At 48.6% G+C, this 24,915-nt stretch overlaps 1 protein-coding gene across 1 annotated transcript in view; it reads left to right on the top strand.

Annotated features, from left to right (window-relative positions):
* Positions 1-24,915, top strand: part of LOC135555512 (myosin-10-like) — a 78,264-nt gene that overhangs the window by 16,163 nt on the left and 37,186 nt on the right. The window contains exon 3 of the mRNA XM_064988012.1: positions 1,372-1,528. Coding sequence (XP_064844084.1) covers positions 1,372-1,528 — 157 coding nt within the window. The remainder of the gene's footprint in view (positions 1-1,371; positions 1,529-24,915) is intronic.

Here is a 24,915-nt window from a genome sequence, read left to right as displayed (position 1 = left end):
AACAGTCCTGTAGCATAGCATCTGCGTCATCTGATCACTTTCGTATTGAGCAAGTCACTGGTACTTCCTGCTTTAGTTTTTGCTTATAAGCAGGAATCAGGAGGATAGAATGATAGTCAGATTTGCCAAATGGAGGGCGGGGGAGAGCTTTGTATGCATCTCTGTGTGTGGAGTAAAGGTGGTCTAGAGTCCCCCCCCCTCTGTTTGCACATGTGACATGCTGGTAGAAATTAGGTTAAACTGATTTAAGTTTGCCTGCATTAAAGTCCCCAGCCACTAGGAGCTCCGCTTCTGGATGAGCATTTTCTTGTTTGCTTAAGGCCTTATACAGCTGGTTGAGTGAGGTCTTAGTGACCGGCATCAGTTTGGTGGTAAATAGACGGCTATGAATAATATAGATGAGAACTCTCTTGGTAGATAGTGTGGTCTACAGCTTATCACAAGGTACTCTACCTCAGGCGAGCAATACCTCGAGACTTCTTTAATATTTGACATTGCGCACCAGCAGCAGTTATTGACAAATAGACACACACCCCCGCACCTCACCTTGCTAGCTCTATTTTATCCGTGTTGTCGTTCAGCCATGACTCAGTGAAACATAAGATATTACAGTTTTAATATCCCGTTGGTAGTATAATCTTGATCGTAGGTTATCCATTTTATTTTCCAAATATTGCACGTTGGAAAATGTATTATTCTAGCATGGCAGTGGTGAATGTGTGTGAGGGTAGGGAGGGATCATTCCACTCTCTAGTGAGAATGTCAAGCCCCAGTCACATGAGAATGAGCTAATATCCCACCAAAGTCATTTCTCAGAACATTAGCCACAGGGCTTGATAAGGAGGCACTCACTATGGCGTGGAGTTCAGAATGTTTAATGGGGAGGCATCACTGTAAGGAGCTGCCAGATCTTACATTCAACTGGATACTTCATGATAAGCTAGTCTACCATTTGACTGCATTTCCCACAACTATTTCTCTCACTTTACCTGTTTTCTACTATTGCCTCCATGCCACTGCATGATCACTATGGTGACGTAAAGTAAAGGGACCAAAGTGTAGCATAATGATGACCGCTCAATTGCACTGACATTTTGTAGACCACTTCAGAGCCACTCTAGAGTTAGAACATGATGATTGAGTAATTATTTTGAATTATGTATGATGATTGAGTTCAACCACATGGAGAGAGTTGATCACTTCTCAGACTAACAAGTGTTTATCCCCCTAGATCACAGTACAATGGAAACTCATCTTGAAAAACCTTTGGTCCCATATTAACCTCTTCTAGAGATAAAATCTGCATTCATAGCTTACTCTTATTTTGTCGATTTACTGTATTTGTGGTTTTTTTCTCTCTCCCCCCCATAGACTTACTCTGGGCTGTTCTGTGTGGTGATAAACCCATACAAAAACTTGCCCATCTACTCAGAGAACATCATAGAGATGTACAGAGGGAAGAAGCGTCATGAGATGCCACCACACATCTACGCCATTTCAGAGTCAGCATACCGCTGCATGCTCCAAGGTAAACCTCCTCTCTCACTCTGTTTTGTGCAGTGATTGGAAGGTATAGCTCCTTCCTCTGTGTTCTCTTTCCGTCTCTCTCTTTTGCTGCGACGCAACGTGCACAAAGTGTGACTGGCAGGTGCCCTGCTGAGTTGTGGATTGCGTGGGTTTTGCTGCATAATCCAGGAGATTAGTGTGTGAAAGGTTCCAGAGGCAGGGAAGCAGTGGCATCGTTAGTCATGGTTGAGCTGCCCCCTGCCTCTGCTAGCCATAGGGGTCTGACAGACTACTTATTGATGTGACTATACTGTACCACTTATAGACTACGTAATGTGTAAAAGCTCAACAATAGGCTTATAGTTTTACAAACCACAGAGTACGGTCTATCTGCAAGTTATGTATATTGTCTGCAAAACATGAATGACTCAATTTCAGAGCATGGCATGTATTTGTTTGCGTTAAGTAAAAAAAACACTTGGCGCTCATAATTAGCCTTCCTTAATGGCCACCGGCAATGTGTGAAGGCCCGTCCACTGCCCTGCCGACTGTCCTGTATCCCAGGTAGAGACCAGGACCTCACTGGTTCCTTTGCAGATAAGAGCCAGTTTAATTAGAGGTGAAAGTTCAGCCTGTTAACATTGATGGCCACTGACTGAGGGATTTGGAGAGTGTGAGCCCAGGATCAAGACTTAGGATGCTATTAACTCAACTTGTGATCCTAGGGAAATGCACGACTCACTGTTAATCTTCTTCCTTCAGTGAGAAATTCCATCTATCTCTGGCTTCTTGGAAAGGGAAACTTTTCAATAGATACAGTGTGTGTTCAGTTTCAATGAGTTCAGAGTAACGTCAGCCTTCTGAACAGTAGCTAAGTTGGATTTGATGGAGCCTGGAGCCTCTCTGTCATTACAGCTCCTCAGGCTGAACCTACCTGGATATATCCAGAACTGTGACTTGCTGCTCTGGCTGTTCTGGCTGTTAGTCTTCCACCACCCTACAGTACTGCTATCACTATCACTGCTGCTGCAGCTCAGTGCTACAGGGAGAGAAAGAATCTCAAAACCTTTCATCATCAGGAAGAAACTGAGCTATTCTCTTTGTACCGGGAAGGGTGCTGGACACAGGCCCCCTTAGCAGCCACGTCCCTGTGTTAGAATCTAGACAATTTTCTTTAATTTGACTATTTTCTACATTGTAGAATAATAGTGAAGACATCAAAACTGGGAAATAAAATATATTGTAGATTTTAGATTCTTTAAAGTAGTCACCGTTTCCCTTGATGACAACTTTGCACACTTTTGGCATTCTTTCATCGAGCTTCACCTGGAATGCTTTTCCAACAGTCTTGTTCCCAGACAGTTCCCACATATACTGAGCACTTGTTGGCTGCTTTTCCTTCACTTTGCGGTCTAACTCATCCCAAACCATTTAAAAAAAGTTTTTACCCCCTTTGCTCCCCAATTACGTGGTATCCAATTGTTAGTAGTTACTATCTTGTCTCATCGCTACAACTCCCGTACGGGCTCGGGAGAGACCAAGGTCAAAAGCCATGCGTCCTCCGAATCACAACCCAACCAAGCTGCACTGCTTCTTAACACAGCGCGCATCCAACCCGGAAGCCAGCCGCACCAATGTGACGGAGGAAACACTGTGCACCTGGCAACCTGGTTAGCGTGCACTGCGCTCAGCCCGCCACAGGAGTCGCTAGTGCGCGATGAGACAAGGATATCCCTACTGGCCAAGCCCTCCCGAACCGGACAACGCTAGGCCAATTGTGCGTCGCCCCATGGACCTCCCGGTCGCGGCCGGCTGCGACGGAGCCTGGGCGCGAACCCAGAGTCTCTGTTAGCACTGCGCCACCCGGGGGGGCCCCCAAACCATCTCAATTGGGTTGAGGTCGGGTGATTGTGGAGGCAAGGTCATCTGATGCAGCACTCCATCCCTCTCCTTCTTGGTCAAATAGCCTTTACAGGAGGTGTGTTGGATCATTGTCTTGTTGAAAAACAACTGATAGTACCACTATTGTGGTCGCCATGCTGGTTAAGTGTGCCTTGAATTCTAAATAAATCACGACAATGTCACCAGCAAAGCACCCCCATCACCATCACACCTCCTCCTCCATGCTTCAAGGTGGGAACCACACATGCGGAGATAATTTGTTCACCTACTCTGCGTCTCACAGAGACACAGAGGTTGAACCAGAAATCTCAAATTTGGACTCATCAGACCAAAGTACAGATTTCCACCGGTCAAATGTCCATTGCTCATGTTTCTTGGCCCAAGCAAGTCTCTTCTTCTTATTGGTGTCCTTTAGTAGTGGTATCTTTGCAGCAATTCGACCATGAATGTCACGATCGTCTGAATGAATGGACCAAGGCGCAGCGTACTTAGAATTCCACATGTTTCATAAATATGAAACTCACCAAAACAATACAGGAAACGAAACGTGACGTTCTGGGCTGCTCACAGGCAGCTACACAAAAACAAGATCCCACAAACAACAGGTGGGATAAGGCTGCCTAAATATAATCCCCAATCAGAGAAAACGATCGACAGCTGCCTCTGATTGGGAACCATACCAGGCCAACAAAGAAATAGAAAACATAGATTGCCCACCCTAGTCACACCCTGACCTAACCAACTAGAGAATTAAAAGGATCTCTAAGCGCAGGGTGTGGCAATGAAGGCCTGATTTCACGCAGTCTCCTCTGCACAGTTGATGTTGAGATGTGTCTGTTACTTGAACTCCATGAAACATTTATTTGGGCTCCAATTTCTGAGGCTGGTAACTCTCTAATGAACTTATCCCCTGCAGCAGAGGTGACTATGGGTCTGCCTTTCCTGTGGCGGTCCACATGAGAGCCAGTTTCATCATAGCACGTGATGGTTTTTGCGACTGCACTTGAAGAAACTTTCAAAGTTCTTGAAATTTCTCTTTGCTTATTTGAGCTGTTCTTGCCATAATATGGACTTGATATTTTACCAAATAGGGCAATCTTCTGTGCACCACCCCTACCTTGTCACAACACAACTGATTGGCTCATAAGCATTAAGAAGGAAAGAAATTCCACAAATGAACTTTTAACATGGCACACTTGTTAAATGAAATGCATCCCAGGTGACTACCTCCTAGAAGCTGGTTGAGAGAATACCAAGAGCTGGTCATGGGTGCACCTCAGCCATGCTCAAGGTCCTAAACAATATCATAACTGCCATCAATAAGAGACAATACTTGTGCAGCCGTATTCATCGACCTGGCCAAGGCTTTTGACTCTGTCAAACACCACATTCTTATCGGCAGACTCAACAGCCTTGGTTTCTCAAATGACTGCCTCGCCTGGTTCACCAACTGCTTCTATGATAGAGTTCAGTATGTCAAATTGGAGGCCTTGTTGTCCAGACCTCTGGCAGTCTCTATGGGGGTGCCACAGGTTTAAATTCTCGGGCCAACTCTCTTCTCTGTATACATCAATGATGTTGCTCTTGCTGCTGGTGATTCTCTGATCCTCCTCAACGCAGACGACACCAATCTGTATACTTCTGGCCCTTCTTTGGACACTGTATTAACAAACCTCCAGATGAGCTTCAATGCCATACAACTCTCCCTCCATGGCCTCCAACTGCTCTTAAATGCAAGTAAAACTAAATGCATGCTCTTCAACCGATCACTGCCCGCCCGTCCAGCATCACTACTCTGCACAGTTCTGACCTAGAATATGTGGACGACTACAAATACTTAGGTGTCTGGTTAGACTGTAAACTCTCCTTCCAGACCCATATTAAGCATCTCCAATCTAAAATTAAATCTCAGCTCACTGGTCACCATAGCAGCACCCACCCGCAGCACGCGCTCCAGCAGGTATATTTCACTGGTCACCCCCAAAGCCAATTCGCCATTTGGCCGCCTTCCAGTTCTTTGCTGCCAATGACTGGAACGAACTGCAAAAATTGCTGAAGCTGGAGACTCTTATCTCCCTCACTAATTTCAAGTACCAGCTGTCAGAGCAGCTCACAGATAATTGCACATGTGCATAGCCCATCTGTAAATAGCCTATCCCAACTACCTCATCCCCATACTGTATTTATTTATTTATTTTGCTCCTTTGCACCCCAGTATCCCTACTTGCACATTCATCTTCTGCACATCTATCAATCCAGTGTTTAATTGATATTTCGTAATTACCTCGCCACTATGGCCTATTTTATTGCCTTACCTCACTTATCTTACCTCATTTGCACACACTGTGTATATATTTTTCTACTATATTTTTGACTGTATGTTTGTTTACTCCATGTGTAACTCTGTGTTGTTGTTTGTGTCGAACTACTTTGCTTTATCTCGGCCAGGTCGCAGTTGTAAATAAGAACTTGTTCTCAACTAGTCTACCTGGTCAAATAAAGGTGAAATAAATAAATCAAATAAAACTTTGAAGAATTTGAGTAGGTGTGAGTAGGTGTGTCCTAACTGAGTAGGTGTGTCCTAACTTTTGACTGTTACTGTCTGTGTCTGTAGTTTTTTTAGCCAGAGCTTGAAGCGATGAGCAGTAATCCTTCCTGCTTCTTAGTTCTAATGAGCATTTGTGCTATGATATTGGCCAGTGGCCACACGTATACAATAGGTAGGCTTTACTGGTTAGTCCAACACCTCTATCCCCCCCACCTCACCCAATGTCTCATCACTCACTTCCTTTTGTGACCCGCTACCCCCATCCACACATACATTATTGTGTCTTAACCAGTGATAGCCATGAAACCCTTGTGACCAATCACCCCCTCCCTCATCATAATTTCCTTTAACTAAATATAGGCTAAATCCCTGCACAGAGCACTCACCCATTGTGGCCAGCCTGCCTTTCAGTTTCAACATGAGAGGTGTTTGAATTGGGGCCCCATGTCAAATCTACCCCCCTCATTGCCCCACTATCCCCAGTCCTGCCACATAGTGGTCATTGTGTACGCTCCCTAGGGGGTCTACTGTGGAATGAGGTCATCCCTTGTCTTAGTGATCCGCAGCATGCTAAGTACTGAGTCATCGTGGTAGTGTCATGGCCCTCAGATCACTGCGGAGGGCAGACTGTCCGGCTGCCTGCCTCACTATGGATATGAATGTGACCAAAAGAACATTCCCGCACTGGCACATCACACAGAGGAGTTACAGTGTGTCAGCTCACTTTCTGAGTAGCTGACCTTATATTGACAGTATCTCGTATCTTGCACAGTTAAATAACTATTGATCTGCGTAGTGCTTACAGTGTGTTATACAGATAATTTCATTTGGGAGTGGAAAGACTGCCTCTATTGATGTTTCAAAAGCCATTTCAGGCTGTTAAGGATCCCCCACTGTTCTGTAATGGCTCTCTGTCCAGTTCCTGAGAGGAGAAGAAAATCTCATTTCCACTCTTGTTTTCTTTCATTCCTTATTTTGTTCTCTCTTTTTTTCCCCTTCTCTCCAAAATGTTCTGGCTCAGAGGACATTGTAGGAAAAATTCCAGTCATCCCGCCAGGGCTTTTCTGGGACCCTTTCACTTACGGCACTGCTAACTGAAAAATACGACCGGGTGGCTTTGTGCGCTCTCTTTCCCCAACGTGGTTCCTTCCTTTTCCTCCTTTGTGAGGAGAACACAGGAGGACAAGTGTGTGGAATGTCTGTGTTCTGACTTCAGCCTAGACTACGGCTCTAGCATTGCTATGGAAGGACTATTCACCAGTCTCTCTTCTGCCTCAACCAATCACCCTCTTTCTCTCTCTCCAGTCCCATTCTCTTCTCTCCTCATTTACAGTAACAGCGTCCCTGTCTCTGGCCCTCTGGCTTCAGTCAGGGGGTTAGTCAACCGAACCGTACCGAGGCCTCACTGCACCTAAGCTGTCAGCAGGAGCAGAGCTTGAATAGTTCTAGGTGATTATTATGGGCTGTAGCCCTTTCCTCAGGTTGTTTGTTTGTGTTTGACACACTCTCTGTCTCTCCGACACGTTTTAGTCTCAGGAACTGCTACAGACGAGGCTCCCTCTCTCTGCTCTGACCCCCTCGTCCGAAGCATGCCCTGCTGCTGACATGTAGGTCTGGACGTGCTCCTGCACTCCAAAGCAGACGAGAGAGAAATGGGGGGGCCTGTATTGTGGCTCACAATGGGGGCTTTGTGTTGACTGGATAAGGGGCCAGGGTGCCGTATGGGGAGGCTCGGACCGACAGGGCTCTTCCCTGGGAGAAGGGGGCCTTGTGTTGGGGCAGAGAGTGTTGACTGCAGGGAAGAGGTCAGGTCTGAGTGACAGCACAGGTGTGAAGGGCCAGGCGGGATGGGGGTATGGTAGAAGGGGGGACCCCAGGGGAGATAGGGGTATGTCTGTTAGGGACCCTCTCTCTGTAGTGAAAATAACTCTGTGTTCTTTGGTGGATGTACTAGAGTTTCAGACAAATGGCAGTGTACACACACACTATCCCACTCATATAGACACATGTTGGCAGATGCTCCCCTAATGGCAGACAGCTGTGGAGTTCATTCAGTATAAAATGGTATTTCTGTTGGCGGGCTCTTGTCATAGATCTCTGATCTCAGACAGCCATGAACTGTTGAGTCTCTGCAATATGGGGAAAGAATGTACCCTTAATAAACCAGCGACATGAACATGTTCTCCTCAGTTCACTGGTTTTTAGAGGTTTCACTGGTGGGAGGGAGTCTGAGATTACAGACCGGGGTTGAATGGAGACCCCATGAAAGCACTTGACGATGTGGGGAGTTTTCTCAACATACATGCATGGCTATGAATGACAGTCCTGTTATGAAATAAATGATTATAAATAGGTGCTTTATTGCTGTATATGTTAGAGGTCTTTTGGAAAACTTCACATGATCACATGGTTTCAAGTGTAGTTTCATGTTATCACATGTTGTCACGTTATCGTATTAACTTCCCATAAGATCACATGGAAACATGTTTTTGGAAGGGTAGAGAGGGAAGCTCAACCACCTCAGTTATAATGGCAGCTTGCCCAGCGCTGCAGGTCTGTCCAATCTTTTACTGGGGCCTGTGTCTTGGGTGGCCACACAATTCCACTAATCCACCCACGGTCTGGGCATGCAGGGCACCACTGGAGACATGGTGTTGGGTGGGTGGTGAAGAGCGAGAACCACCGTCAACTGTCTAGAAGTGTTTTCATTGGTCACACATAGCTGGGATAGCTGCAGTCTGAGCCAAGGAGATGAGGTTACCTGAAGCTGCTGCCCCTCCCTCCCTCCCTCCCTCCCTCCCTCCCTCCCTCCCTCCCTGCCTGCCTGCCTGCCTGCCTGCCTGCCTGCCTGCCACCAGCCACTGTGGTTGGGAAAGGAGGGACACGTAGAACAGTATACAACCAACTCTTTCCAACAAACACACATTTAGTGGACCTCTGGGGTGAGGGTAAATGTGGAAAACTGCCTGGATTGTCTGGATAAGTAGCTGCAGTGCCTGAATGTAAAAATGCTCCATAAAATGAGAGCATGGGAGATGTCTATTTGAAAGTGACATGCATGGAAAGTGGGCAGATGAACAGTGACAACCAGGTCACTTGGTAATGTGATACATTCTGACATGGAGGATTTCTGTGGAAGCAGGGAGTGTTTGAATAGCTGTCTGGAGAATGTAGCAGTGACTACACACTTAGAATGTAGATATGTATGGACAGGACTGGACTGCATGATTGCCTCATGGTACACTGGAATAAATCCCTTGGAATATCTGAAGCTGCAATTCAAGGAATTCAGATCAACTACCTGGGTGTACAGTATTACCCCCGATGGCAGCAGGTGTTCTATGCTCAGGCTCAACCTGTTTTCAGCATATTTAAGAGTGGAGACAGGTTTGAGTCATTCTGTAGTTCTCACAGTGATGATGTAGGCTGGGGCTCTGCCAGACTGGGCTCTCTGTAGGTAAGCGCTTGGATGAATAACAGTCTGTTTTACAGGTGACTGCATTCTAAACAGCATGAGGTGCATCCGTGTTTAAATCAGTGATCGCTTTCTGTTGTGTTAGTGAATGGGTCCAAACAGGGATGAGCTGTATCAGACGTAGGGATTGGATCTGAATAGGGACTGTATCAGACGTAGGGATTGGATCTGAACAGGGACTGTATCAGACGTAGGGATTGGATCTGAACAGGGACTGTATCAGACGTAGGGATTGGATCTGAACAGGGACTGTATCAGACGTAGGGATTGGATCTGAACAGGGACTGTATCAGGACGTAGAGATTGGACCTGAACAGGGGATCTGACCTGAACAGGGACTGTATCAGACGTAGGGATTGGACTGTATCGGGACGTAGGGATTGGACCTGAACAGGGACTGTATCATGAGCAGGGCAGGGTGGCTCCCCTTCTCTATTGTGACTAGCCTAAGCATTGAGAACATGAGTGTGTGTCTCCTGCTATTTTGGTGCTGCTGGTTGTCTGTCAGGGCAATGGGTTTCTACTTTGTCTGACCTACCTAACCCTCCAGTGAACAGTAATACGTCTCTACTCCTCCTTTGAATTGAAACGACGACTTCTCATTCCACTCTCCTGTACCTCTATATCCCCTCTCAGAGCAGCTCGTGCTGAATTCAGTGGAATAGAGACATTATATTCCAGTTTCCAATAAGCCCTAGGATGTTGACACCAGCAGCAGGGCAACATTAGAACCCCATGATGGGCCTCTGTTACTGCTGTTACACATTCACAGGTGTTTCTCATTTCACCCTTGCGTCAGAAGCATGTGGAAAATGTGCTTTGTGAGGTATGAGCAAAGTGTGGTGTGTTGTGTGTGTATGTGTGGCTGATACCCTCTGTGGGGGTCAACAGGTGTGGGAGGAAGGAAGCCTCGCTAGGTGTGAGGGAGGACAATGACTTCCTTTCTTTAATGTGCAGGATCTCTCTCCCTCTAGTCCCATTGGTCACTTCACAAACCATCCCCTATCATATCCACTAGATAGGGAACAGTCATCACCTTCTATCTGACCCTTATTCCATTCCTGTCAATGATCTCAATTTCCACTGTAATTGAGTCAAACCAAAAAAGTAGTCTCTCTCATAGGATGGGAAGCTATTTATTGTAGCTACAGTAGTCACTGCAACACATTGCCTTCCGGCCTACAATGCCACATCTAAAATGCCCTCATCTGTGTATCCGAGTCGACTGACGCCATGCTACCTTTCTCACTGCATTGCCAAGTCTGCCCCACCATGCACTGGCTGCTCTCTATGTATTACTGTCAGTGGGTTTCCATGGCCTTGAAGGGTGCAGTCTACAGCCCCCTCACCTCCTCCCCTTTACCCCTACCAGTTGCTGTGGGCCAGGAAGCCTGGCCACCCTCTGTGACCACACAGGAATGTCCTCACCCCAGGACCCCAGCGTTGATGGTGAGGGGAACCATGGGCATCCGAATTCCAACAGTCATAACTGATTACTGACTGCAGCCCACAATGCACTGCTAGCTGGCAGAACTGGAAGGTCTTCTTCTGATCTGACACACTCAGCTTTGTGTCAAACTGGTCTGAAAGTATCACTTTGTAGGTATTTTAATGAGACAAAACCTGGTAAAATACATTTAAAAAATGAGAGAAGAAAGCCCAGTCTCCATTACAACATTCATCAGGCTTGGCGAACTCTTCATTACCGGCAGGATATATGACCAGGATCCCCCTCAGACGAAGGAAGAGTCATACTGTGTTGTGACTGCTTTAAGGAATGGTGCATGTCAGCCTCTCCCTCTGGCCCTGTCCTCTCAGCAGCAGCACTCCACAGTGTTAGTGTGGGTTATCATAACAGCTCAGAAGCCCAGAGGTGACAGTTACACAGAGCAGGTACAGAGAGGACTGGCCAGATCTAATTGTGTGTTTACCAGTTCACCCGTCTGAGAATGCAGGCTGGCGGGTGTGTGTGTGTGTGTGTGTGTGTGTGTGTGTGTGTGTGTGGAGGGGGTATTGAGATTGGGCTAGGCTCCCTGCGTCGCAGCATTGACAATACAGCAGTGAGAAACCCCAGACATGGCAGGGACCTCAGTCTCTCTCACACAGACACTCAGTCTTTTGTTCCTCTGGCTTTAAGTACCCCTGGAATCCATCCTGACTGCTCTATATGAGTAAACAGGCCACAGCTCTTTCTATTGCTACTGCTCTAATGACCAGTCCTAGTAGATGATCCATGCCTCTGCTCTACTATGACGTGTGTGTGTGTGTGTGTGTGTGTGTGTGTGTGTGTGTGTGTAGGCCTGGGTATTGATATACCCTTAGAGCGTATGGGGAATACTGGCCATCACTCAGGATTTCTGATGTGTGCAAAGTGGTAACCATGGCTCTAGAATTAGCACTGCGTTTGTTGGGGTTTTATGACTTCTTTTATGAAGCTAATTTAGAGAGCAGGAAGAAGGATGTGGAAAAAGAGTGTTGTATCCAGTTGAAGTGGCGGTGAGGCTGTTTTCTCATACCAGCTCCCACCCTGCCTCCCCTAGTCTGTGATCATATTTCACTAACTACAGACCCCATGAAGTCAGAATAAAACCATTCTTTTCTCTGCCTCTTTGACTTGTTTGGATTTGAAGTGGTCCAGCAGGAAGAGTGGAATGGAGTAGACTACAATCCATACTTGGGCTCCACTCTACTCCTACCTTTCAAGATTAGGGAGGCTTGGACATGTTTTGGGGAGTAGATGGGAATGTTGAGAGATCAGGGGGCTAGTTGAGGGAGGAGGGGGGAGGTTGAGGGGGTAAAAGGGGTGGCCTGGGGGGGGGGTCTGGAATGTGTGGAATGAGTAGATTAATCCGTCTGGGGAATAAATTATTAGTGGAAAACGGATCCCCAGTCTGTCTCCTGCCGCGTGGCCCAGGGGGAGACGAGGAGAGGGTTGTTTGTCTATGTAGACCGAGATGCGGTGTTGTTTATGTGTGCCACCTTCCATCTCTTTCATTCCCGTAGTTGTTTCATGCTGTGTGGAGCAGCAGACAACAAGGCCAAGGACATGCTTGTGTCTGCGCAATCATTATCTGAACTGTTGTATTTCGTTGGTAGGGGTATAGGTTCTCCCCTGGTTATAGTGAACTTTTCACTCTGAATTGATGGCAGGAGACGGACAGCTTGATTGTACTGAGATCAGCCTTCCTGAGCCTTCAGAAAGGGTTTTTCAGTAGTCCACAGCTTTACATTTACATTACATTTAAGTCATTTAGCAGACGCTCTTATCCAGAGACTTACAAATTGGTGAATTCACCTTCTGACATCAGTACTTTACAATAGTGCATCTAAGTCATTAAGGGGGGGGGGGTGAGAAGGATTACTTATCCTATCCTAGGTATTCCTTGAAGAGGTGGGGTTTCAGGTGTCTCCGGAAGGTGGTGATTGACTCCGCTGTCCTGGCGTCGTGAGGAGTTTGTTCCACCATTGGGGGGCCAGAGCAGCGAACAGTTTTGACTGGGCTGGCGGAACTGTACTTCCTCAATGGTCAGAGGTGGATGAACGCAGTGCCCTTGCTTGGGTGTAGGGCCTGATCAGAGCCTGGATTCGGTTTCCCCTACAGCTCCTAGGCAAGCACCATGGTCTTGTGACGGGGTGACGTGAGAGAACTTTTGAACACCAGACGGGCTTCTGGAAGTTGTAGGGGTTTAATGGCACAGGCAGGGAGCCCAGAAGCGATTGCAGTAATCCAGACGGGAGATGACTGCCTGGATTAGGACTTTCCTGTGTGAGGCAGGGTCGTACTCTGGATGTTGTAGAGCATTACAGGAACGGGCCACCGCCATGATGTTGGTTGAGAACGACAGTCCAGGATCACGAAGTTCTTAGCTGGGAGGAGGACACAATGGACCGTGATGGCGAGATCATGGAACGGGCAGTCCTTCCCGGGAGGAAGAGCAGCTCCGTCTTGCCGAGGTTCAGCTTGAGGTGGGGTCATCCACACTGATATGTCTGCCAGACATGCAGAGATGCTCGCCACCTGGTTGAAGATTAGCAATGATAGGAGGACCATGTGAGGTTATGACAGAGCCAAGTGACTTGGTTTAGCGAGAATAGGGAGGGCCTAGAACAGAGCCCTGGGGGACACCAGTGGTTGGCGAGGAGACAGATCGCCACGCCACCTGGTAGGAGCGACCTGTCAGGTAGGACGCAATCCAAGCGTGGGCCGCGCCGGAGATGCCCAACTCGGAGAGGGTGGGAGGAGGATCTGATGGTTCACAGGTATCGAAGGCAGCCGATAGGTCTAGAAGGATGAGAGCAGAGGGAGAGAGTTAGCTTTAGCAGTGGCCGTGATGCAGAGAAGAGGGGGGTCTTCTGACTGATTTGGATGTGAGAGAGATGGAATGAGTAGAGTTTTTAGGGATACTGGTCTGTAGTTGTGACATCGGAGGGAAGTGTAGGTTTCTTCAGAAGGGGTGCAACTCTCGCTCTCTTGAAGACGGAAGGGATTAGCGGTCAGGGATGAGTTGATGAGCGAGGTGAGGTAAGGGAGAAGGTCCCCTGAAATGGTCTGGAGGAGAGAGGAGGGGATAGGGTCGAGCGGGCAGGTTGTTGGGCGGCCGGCCGTCACAAGAAGCGAGATTTCATCTGGAGAGAGAGGGGAGAAAGAGGTCAGAGCACAGGGTAGGGCAGTGTGAGCAGAACCAGCGGTGTCGTTTGACTTAGCAAACGAGGATCGGATGTCCGACCTTCTTTTCAAAATGGTTGACGAAGTCATCTGCAGAGAGGGAGGAGGGGGGGGGGGGGGGGAGGAGGATTCAGAAGGGAGGAGAAGGTGGCAAAGAGCTTCCTAGGGTTAGAGGCAGATGCTTGGAATTTAGAGTGGTAGAAAGTGGCTTTAGCAGCAGAGACAGAGGAGGAAAATGTAGAGAGGAGGAGTGAAAGGATGCCAGGTCCGCAGGGAGGCGGGTTTTCCTCCATTTCCGCTCGGCTGCCCGGAGCTCTGTTCTGTGAGCTCGCAATGAGTCATCGAGCCACGGAGCGGGAGGGGAGGACCGAGCCGCCTGGAGGATAGGGGACATAGAGAGTCAAAGGATGCAGAAAGGGAAGAGAGGAGGGTTGAGGAGGCAGAGTCAGGAGAAAGGTTGGAGAAGGTATGAGCAGAGGGAAGAGATGAAAGGATGGAAGAGGAAAGAGTAGCGGGGGAGAGAGAGCGAAGGTTGGGACGGCGCGATACCATCCGAGTAGGGGCAGTGTGGGAAGTGTTGGATGAGAGCGAGAGGGAAAAGGATACAAGGTAGTGGTCGGAGACTTGGAGGAGTTGCAGTGAGGTTAGTGGAAGAACAGCATCTAGTAAAGATGAGGTCGAGCGTATTGCCTGCCTTGTGAGTAGGGGGGGAAGGTGAGAGGGTGAGGTCAAAAGAGGAGAGGAGTGGAAAGAAGGAGGCAGAGAGGAATGAGTCGAAGGTAGACGTGGGGAGGTTAAAGTCGCCCAGGACTGTGAGAGGTGAGCCGTCCTCAGGAAAGGAGCTTATCAAGGCATCAAGCTCATTGATGAACTCTCCGAGGGAACCTGGAGGGCGATAAATGATAAGAATGTTAAGCTTGAAAGGGCTGGTAACTGTGACAGCATGGAATTCAAAGGAGGCGATAGATAGATGGGTAAGGGAGAGAGAGAGAATGACCACTTGGGAGAGATGAGGATCCCGGTGCCACCACCCCGCTGACCAGAAGCTCTCGGGGTGTGCGAGAACACGTGGGCGGACGAAGAGAGAGCAGTAGGAGTAGCAGTGTTATCTGTGGTGATCCATGTTTCCGTCAGTGCCAGGAAGTCGAGGGACTGGAGGGAGGCATAGGCTGAGATGAACTCTGCCTTGTTGGCCGCAGATCGGCAGTTCCAGAGGCTACCGGAGACCAGGAACTCCACGTGGGTCGTGCGCGCTGGGACCACCAGCCGCGGCCACGCGGTGTGGAGCGTTTGTATGGTCTGTGCAGAGAGGAGAGAACAGGGATAGATAGACACATAGTTAACAGGGTACAGAAGAGGCTACGCTAATGCAAAGGAGATTGAATGACAAGTGGACTACACGTCTCGAATGTTCAGAAAGTTAAGCTTACGTAGCAAGAATCTTATTGACTAAGATGATTGAAGTGAAACAGTACTGCTGAGTAGGCTAGCTGGTAGTGGCTGCGATGTTGACACTACACTAATCAAGTCGTTCCCGAGTGTAATAGTTTCTACAGTGGTGCTATTCGGGGCTAGCTGGCTAGCTAGCAAGGTTGGTTACTTAAAGAACGACAATAGCTGGCTGGCTGACCTAGAAAATCGCTCTAGGCTACACAATTGTCTTAGATACAAAGACGGCTATGTATCTAGCTAGCTAGCTTGATGGATGTATGGACTGATTTGACCCTGTCCTCTTGTTAGGCCCAGGATAATGGTGGCTTGTAACTTCATTGGGAGGAAACTGTGCTGGAATTGCTGATTCATCGATCAAATCAAGGACCTGTGAGTCGCAAAAGCGCTTTTGTTTTATTTCTGAATAATACTTTGGCTCTGTGCCAAAGCTGCAGAGGGAGAGAAGGACTCTGTCAGAGGACGGAGAGAATAAGAGATGAGCGCAACAGTCAGGACAGAGGGAGAGAGATGAGCCAATAGAGTGTGAAATTGGTAGAACAATTGTCATTGGCCCCGCCCAGGGTATGTGAAACTGGTCATCGAGGAAACGGCGAGGGACAGAGCGTATATGGGCAGAACAGATGGATACAGTCAGACAGCCCTCTGTGCATGGGAACAAGAGAATGGAGGAGAGACTGGCTCACTTCACCAGGCAATGGGTTTGGATCAGTTAGTTGATTGATATGAATGTATGGAGCCAATACATTTCTCTTTCATATGATAAGATTTGGATAATATCATTATTAGCCCCATAGTGAGTATAACAACACAATGCATACTAAATTAATGATTTCCTGGTAGGTATGAAGTATCTACCCTATGTAATAAAGCTAACTTTCCACATTCACATAATCACCGTTAGCTAGTGTGCTTTCTGAGAACGTGGAGATCATATGAGCCATAGAGAATTAGGCTTTGATATGTATTACAGAATGACTTCAGCTTATTGGGTGTCTGGCTCTGTGCTCTGCCTGTGATGAATCCTCAGGTTTCTGATTGTGAAATGCCTTTTGATAAATGGCCCACAGAGACGGGTAATTTAAGTCACTATCTTGTTTATTTATTTATTTTGGCTTTAGAAGAGAATTAAAGATGCTAAATGACAGTTTGAAGGCCTACCCCTTCATCAGTGGAGAGGGAGTAAAGCAGGTGACAAGGAGAGAGTATTAGAACAAGTGAAAACGTAGGTATGTAGGTGTAGGTAGAGACCTGTCATGTCTTGTTATGTCTGTTCCTGTCCTTTCTCTTCACTCTGTCTCTCTCTGCTGGTCTTTTTAGGTTACCTTCTCTGTCTCTCATTCTTCAGCTGTTCTACATCTCCTCTAACTAGCTCATTCACTCTTTCACACCTGTTCTCTCTTCCCCCTCTGATTAGGTCTCTATTTCTCTCTCTGTTCCTGCTACTTTCAGTGTCTGATTCTTGTTTGTGTTTTTTGATGCCAGAAGCAAGCTGTCGTCGCGTTTGCTTCCACCTTGTCCTATCCTGTCGGAGTCTGCCTGGCAGGTGCATCCTGCATTATACTAACGTTCTTTTTGTTCCATTGACCACGTTGGAAGAGGATTTATGCCATTCCTGTTTTTTTCATTAAAGAACTCTGTTTTCTGTTAAAACCGCTTTTGGGTCTTCACTCAAGTACATAACAGAAGAATCAGACCAAGAATGGACCCAGCGGCTCCGGACCCTTTTCACTCCGCCGTCGAGATCCAGGGAGCGATGCTAGGCAGACACGAGGAGGAATTGTCTGCTGCTCGACATGCCGTTGAGACCCTGGCCGTCCAAGTCTCCGACCTCACAAGACAGGTTCACCAACTCCACCTCGATCCACCGCCCACTTCCAGGGTTTCCGAGTCTCCGGAGCCCAGGATCAACAACCCGCCGTGTTACTCTGGGGAGCCCACTGAGTGCCGCTCATTCCTCACTCAGTGTGATGTGGTGTTCTCTCTCCAGCCCAACACTTACTCCAGGAGCGCAGCCCGCATCGCCTACGTCATTTCTCTCCTTACCGGACGGGCGCGTGAGTGGGGCACGGCAGTCTGGGAGGCGAGGGCTGAGTGTATTAACCAGTATCAAGACTTTAAGGAGGAGATGATACGGGTTTTTGACCGTTCTGTTTTTGGGGAGGAGGCTTCCAGGGCCCTGTCTTCCCTATGTCAGGGAATCGATCCATAACGGATTATTCTATTGAGTTTCGCACTCTCGCTGCCTCAAGTGACTGGAACGAGCCGGCTTTGCTCGCTCGTTTTCTGGAGGGTCTCCTCGTCGAGGTTAAGGACGAGATCCTCTCCCGGGAGGTTCCTTCCAGTCTGGACTCCTTAATAGCTCTCGCTATTCGCATAGAGCGACGGTTTGATCTTCGTCGCCGAGCTCGTGGAAAGGAGCTCGCGTTCTCCGCTGCTCCCCTCTCCACATCACTGCCACCTGCCGCATCACTGCCACCCTCCTCCGCCGGCTCGGATGCTGAGCCTATGCAGCTGGGGGGTATCCGCATCTCGGCCAAGGAGAAGGAACGGAGAATCACCATCGCCTCTGTCTCTACTGCGGCTCCGCTGGTCATTTTGTCACCTCATGTCCAGTAAAAGCCAGAGCTCATCAGTAAGAGGAGGGCTACTGGTGAGCGCAACTACTCAGGCCTCTCCTTCTGGATCACGCACTACTTTTCCGGTCCATCTCCGCTGGCCCGGTTCATCTGCTTCCTGCAGTGCCTTGATAGACTCTGGGGCGGAGGGCTGTTTTATGGACAAGACCTGGGCTCGGGAACATGACATTCCTCTCAGACAGTTAGGGGAGCCCACAGCCTTGTTCGCTTTAGATGGTAGTTCTCTCCCCAAGATTCAGCGTGAGACGCTGCCTTTAACCCTCACTGTCTCTGGTAATCATAGCGAAACCATTTCTTTTTAATTTTTCGTTCACCTTTTACACCTGTTGTTTTGGGTCATCCCTGGCTAGTGCGCCATAACCCTTCTATTAATTGGTCTAGTAATACTATCCTATCCTGGAATGTTTCTTGTCATGTGACCTGTTTAATGTCTGCTATCCCTCCTGTTTCCTCTGTCTCTTCTTCACAGGAGGAGCCTGGCGATTTGACAGGGGTGCCGGAGGAGTATCACGATCTGCGCACGGTGTTCAGTCGTTCCAAGGCCACTTCTCTCCCTCCACACCGGTCGTATGACTGTAGTATTGATCTCCTTCCGGGAACTACTCCCCCGGGGTAGATTATACTCTCTGTCGGCTCCCGAACGTAAGGCTCTCGAGGATTATTTGTCGGTTTCGCTCGACGCCGGTACCATAGTCTCCTCCTCCTCTCCCGCCGGAGCGGGGTTTTTTTTTGTTCAGAAGAAGGACGGGTCCCTGCGCCCATGCGTGGATTATCGAGGGCTGAATGACATAACAGTTAAGAATCGTTATCCGCTTCCTCTTATGTCTTCAGCCTTCGAGATCCTGCAGGGAGCCAGGTTTTTCACCAAATTGGACCTTCGTAACGCCTACCATCTCGTGCGCATCAGGGAGGGGGACGAGTGGAAGACGGCGTTTAACACTCCGTTAGGGCACTTTGAATACCGGGTTCTTCCTTTCGGCCTCGTTAACGCTCCAGCTGTCTTTCAGGCACTAGTTAACGACGTCCTGAGAGACATGCTGAACATTTTTGTTTTCGTTTACATGGACGATATCCTGATTTTTTCACCGTCTCTCTCGATTCATGTTCAGCACGTGCGACGCGTCCTCCAGCGCCTTTTGGAGAACTGTCTTTATGTGAAGGCTGAGAAGTGCATTTTTCATGCCGCCTCTGTCCCTTTTCTCGGTTCCGTTATTTCCGCTGAGGGCATTAAGATGGATCCCGCTAAGGTCCAGGCTGTCATTGATTGGCCCGTTCCTAAGTCACGCGTCGAGCTGCAGCGCTTTCTGGGCTTCGCTAATTTCTATCGTCGTTTCATCCGTAATTTCGGTCAGGTGGCAGCTCCCCTCACAGCCCTTACTTCTGTTAAGACGTGCTTTAAGTGGTCCGTTTCCGCCCAGGGAGCTTTTGATCTTCTTAAGAATCGTTTTACATCCGCTCCTATTCTTGTTACACCTGACATCTCTAGACAGTTTGTTGTTGAGGTTGACGCGTCAGAGGTGGGCGTGGGAGCCATTCTTTCTCAGCGCTCTCTCTCTGACGGCAAGGTCCATCCTTGCGCGTTTTCTCTCATCGCTTATCGCCGTCAGAACGTAACTATGATGTTGGTAATCGCGAACTGCTCGCCATCCGCTTAGCCCTAGGCGAATGGCGACAGTGGTTGGAGGGGGCGACCGTTCCTTTTGTCGTTTGGACTGACCATAGGAACCTTGAGTACATCCGTTCAGCCAAACGACTTAATGCGCGTCAGGCTCGTTGGGCTCTGTTTTTCGCTCGTTTCGAGTTTGTTATTTCTTATCGTCCGGGCTCAAAAAACACCAAGCCTGATGCTTTATCTCGTCTCTTCAGTTCTTCTGAGGTCTCCACCGACCCCGAGGGGATTCTCACTGACGGGCGTGTTGTCGGGTTGACTGTCTGGGGAATTGAGAGGCAGGTAAAGCAAGCACTCGCTCACACTCCGTCGCCGCGAGCTTGTCCTAGGAACCTTCTGTTCGTTCCCGTTCCTACTCGTCCGGCCGTTCTTCAGTGGGCCCACTCTGCCAAGTTAGCCGGCCACCCCGGCGTTCGGGGTACGCTCGCTTCCATTCGCCAGCGTTTCTGGTGGCCCACTCGGGAACGTGACGCGTCGATTTGTCGCCGCTTGTTCGGTCTGCGCGCAGACTAAATCTGGGAACTCTCCTCCTGCCGGCCGTCTCAGACCGCTTCCCATTCCCTCTCGACCGTGGTCTCACATCGCTTTAGATTTTATCACCGGACTGCCTTCATCAGCGGGGAAGACAGTTATTCTTACGGTTGTCGATAGATTCTCTAAGGCGGCTCATTTCATTCCTCTCGATAAGCTCCCTTCTGCTAAGGAGACGGCTCAGATCATTATCGAGAATGTTTTCCGAATTCATGGCCTTCCGTCTGACGTCGTTTCCGACAGAGGCCCGCAGTTCACGTCTCAATTTTGGAGGGAGTTTTGCCGTTTGATTGGGGCTTCCGTCAGTCTCTCGTCCGGCTTTCATCCCCAGTCTAACGGTCAAGCCGAACGGGCCAATCAGACTGTTGGTCGCATTTTACGCAGTCTTTCTTTTCGTAACCCTGCGTCTTGGTCAGAACAGCTCCCCTGGGCAGAGTACGCCCACAACTCGCTTCCCTCGTCTGCTACCGGTCTATCCCCTTTTCAGTGTAGCCTCGGGTACCAGCCTCCGCTGTTCTCATCTCAGCTCGCCGAGTCCTGCGTCCCCTCCGCTCAGGCTTTTGTCCAGCGTTGCGAGCGCACCTGGAAGGGGGTCAGGTCGGCACTTTGCCGTAATAGGGCGCAGACTGTGAGGGCCGCTAATAAGCGTAGGACCAAGAGTCCTAGATATTGTTGCGGTCAGAGAGTATGGCTCTCCACTCAGAACCTTCCCCTTAAGACAGCTTCTCGCAAGTTGGCCCCGCGGTTCATTGGTCCGTTCCGTATTTCTCAGGTCATTAATCCTGTCGCAGTGCGACTTCTTCTCCCGCGCTATCTTCGTCGCGTTCACCCGGTCTTCCATGTCTCCTGTGTTAAGCCCGTTCTTCGCGCCCCCGCTCGTCCCTCCCCCCATCCTTGTCGAGGGCGCACCCATCTACAGGGTTCGTAAGATTTTGGACATGCGCCCTCGGGGCCGTGGTCATCAGTACCTAGTGGATTGGGAGGGGTACGGTCCTGAGGAGAGGAGTTGGGTTCCCTCTCGGGACGTGCTGGACCGTTCGCTGATCGATGATTTCCTCCGTTGCCGCCAGGTTTCCTCCTCGAGTGCGCCAGGAGGCGCTCGGTGAGTGGGGGGGTACTGTCATGTCTTGTTATGTCTGTTCCTGTCCTTTCTCTTCACTCTGTCTCTCTCTGCTGGTCTTTTTAGGTTACCTTCTCTGTCTCTCATTCTTCAGCTGTTCTACATCTCCTCTAACTAGCTCATTCACTCTTTCACACCTGTTCTCTCTTCCCCCTCTGATTAGGTCTCTATTTTCTCTCTGTTCCTGCTACTTTCAGTGTCTGATTCTTGTTTGTGTTTTTTGATGCCAGAAGCAAGCTGTCGTCGCGTTTGCTTCCACCTTGTCCTATCCTGTCGGAGTCTGCCTGGCAGGTGCATCCTGCATTATACTAACGTTCTTTTTGTTCCATTGACCACGTTGGAAGAGGATTTATGCCATTCCTGTTTTTTCATTAAAGAACTCTGTTTTCTGTTAAAACCGCTTTTGGGTCTTCACTCAAGTACATAACAGAGACCAGCACACCATTTTATAGCAGTGACTGGATCGATGAATCAATGGCTGAGGTCATTAGTATCGCTGACTACCGATGTTCAGCTGCCCTTTTGAAAAACGCGATTGGTCTCTGATGGGAATCATATTCTGATCATGTATATCTGAGTTGATGTAGCTCGGTGTTGGGTGCTTCGATTCAAAGCGATCACAGCTACAAGGTCTGGTTGAAAATCAACAGGACGTGGATGATAACCATCGGAGTTAAATAGAAAGTTATTCTCATGAAAACCCAGTGAAAAGCTCTGTCACGGAGAGGAAGAGTAATCCAACTTTGACCTGTGGAGCTCTGGAGTCTGGTGTGTCGTCAGGAACCTGGCCACTTCTACTCAGCAACCCATCGATCATCCCTCCTGTTTTGCTATTCTCAGCAGACGCGTACCATTTGGAGAGCAATAGCTTTTGGGGTTGGCTGAGGCAGAGGAAAGGCTGTCTGTAATAGAGCAGTAGACAGGTATGAGTAGAAACCGACAGTGTGTCTCTGGGAGGAAAAAAAGAGCACCACAGGCCAGACAAATAGGAGCGCTCAACGATATGGTCATTTATCAGTGTGACTAGACGCAGCAGCAGTTCACACTATAGTGACATAACAAAAGGTTGTGCCTATAACACCAGGTAGACATTCAGGTAGCCAGTCAGTCCTCTGATGAAAGGTGACCGACATGAACTACTTATCATTCCAACCATCATTTGAGTGTAAAGATGATCATCCGTAGAGTTATATTTGTTCCTGGGACTCATTGTTCAAATCTGTCATGAGGTCACAGTCCCAGACCTGTGGGCTTAATAAAACCATGTAAGCTCTTTATCTTCTGATCAAATATGGGCTTGGGCTGGGGAGCAATGTACCCATGACGCAGGGTCCAGCAGTGACAGCTGCCCTCTGTGGCTGTCCAGTCTAGTCAGAGGGACATGGGGCTGGTAAGGTAAACACAGTGACCTTAAAGGGTATCCAATGGTGACCTTCAGTGTGGCTGAGTCACCCCCAGACCTCCACAGGCCACCTCACACTGACAACACCTCATACCATGGGCTACCAGGGTGAGTCTGCATGGAGCTGAGGCACAATGAGCTTTTAGGGAGTGAGGACAGAGCTATGACAGAGACACAGAGAGGGAAGAGGTTGCAATAGGACCAGAGTTGTCACCAACACATACACAGTAAGCTTGTGTCCCTCTGATCCCTTCTAAGAGTGCTCTGACTGTTTCATCTATAAATATCCACTGTAGCTGTCATGTCAATTTTCACCGTTTACAACATGCCTTTCTCTTTAAAAAATTGCAGTGGATTCATGAGCTATTCATGATGCACATGCACACAAAGAATCAGTGTGTCCTCACTTCACCCCTTTCCCACTCTCTCCCTGGCTCAAAGCGTCGTCCCCAGGGTGGGTAGATTTAGGGGCGTCAGGCAGGCTGCTGGTTCAGCAGACAGTGTAGGGGATATTCTCTGCTGGCGACAGAGACCACTCACAGCGTGCTTGTCTGTAATGCCGGGGCTACACAGACAAATTTTAATGTGACAAGCCAACTTTATCAGTGTAACCTACAGCAGTGGGGCTATGAAATCAAACCCATTCAGAGATTGGAGAGCACAGCAATACTGGTTAGATATTGATGGAGGTGGTAAGAGTTGGTGGTATTAGTGGAGGGGGCATTCCTCCCAGTGATGTTGATGTTTAGGAATTTAAGGTATGTTTGGAGGATTTCCACAGGAAATGAAACAACCTCTCTTTCTTCCCATGAATGTCGAGGACTCCATCCTTACAGCGTCAGAACGTTGTCTGCATTTTAGGAGAAAAGGTTATCCAAACACAGAGGGGCCTCAGTGGCTATGATGTGTGTCCAATTTACAAGATGTTTCCATCTGGACTCAAATAGCTTCCTACCCAGAGACCCTCATTGTGTTGACTCCGTGTGTTACATCCCTTCGGATAATATACCTTCTGGTGTCACTATGTCATGTCAGCTATGTCACCTATCCCCAAATAACTTAGTGATTTCATTTCCCATACATTCTGGGGTTGAGGGAGTGCCGGTCACATCATTCCGACAGGTCCTATTCCATTACATTTTTGGGGTTGATAGCCACTCCGATAAACTGGCAGGCCTCCACAACACCCACTAAAGAGCTTCATCAGAGTCAATCTATGGAGAAAAAAGAGAGTTGAGTTACTGTCCTGTCCACAGAGCAGGTTCTTGTTAGAGTAGATGAATAGATGCTGAGTCATGAGTGGGCTGAGGGGGTGAATAATGAGAGGCAGAAGGAGAATCATGAGGACAGCAGCTGCAGCAGGTATTTCTCTGGCAGAACACTGATCTATCTAGCATCTGTCTCTATGCTTTTAACCCAGGGGTCTCCGACCCTGTTCCTGGAGAGCTACCATCCTGTAGGTTTTGACTCCAACCCCAATTGGAACCTTGCTGATTCAGCTTATCAACCAGCTAATTATTAGTATCAGGTGCGCTTGATTACGGTTGGAGCAAAATCCTAGAAGTCGCTGGCTCTCCAGGAACAGGGTTGGAGATAAAACCTACAGGAGGGTATCTCTCCAGGAACAGGGTTGGAGATAAAACCTACAGGAGGGTATCTCTCCAGTAACAGGGTTGGAGATAAAACCTACAGGAGGGTATCTCTCCAGGAACAGGGGAGATAAAACCTACAGGAGGGTATCTCTCCAGGAACAGGGTTGGAGATAAAACCTACAGGAGGGTATCTCTCCAGGAACAGGGTTGGAGATAAAACCTACAGGAGGGTATCTCTCCAGGAACAGGGTTGGAGATAAAACCTACAGGAGGGTATCTCTCCAGGAACAGGGTTGGAGATAAAACCTACAGGAGGGTATCTCTCCAGGAACAGGGTTGGAGATAAAATAAAACCTACAGGAGGGTATCTCTCCAGTAACAGGGTTGGAGATAAAACCTACAGGAGGAGGGTATCT

Source organism: Oncorhynchus masou, chromosome 15 (assembly GCF_036934945.1).
Source record: "Oncorhynchus masou masou isolate Uvic2021 chromosome 15, UVic_Omas_1.1, whole genome shotgun sequence".
NCBI classification, from domain to species: Eukaryota; Metazoa; Chordata; class Actinopteri; order Salmoniformes; family Salmonidae; genus Oncorhynchus; species Oncorhynchus masou.
The sequence above is the reverse complement of the archived record's forward strand: the minus strand, read 5'-3'. Positions and strand labels throughout refer to the sequence as shown.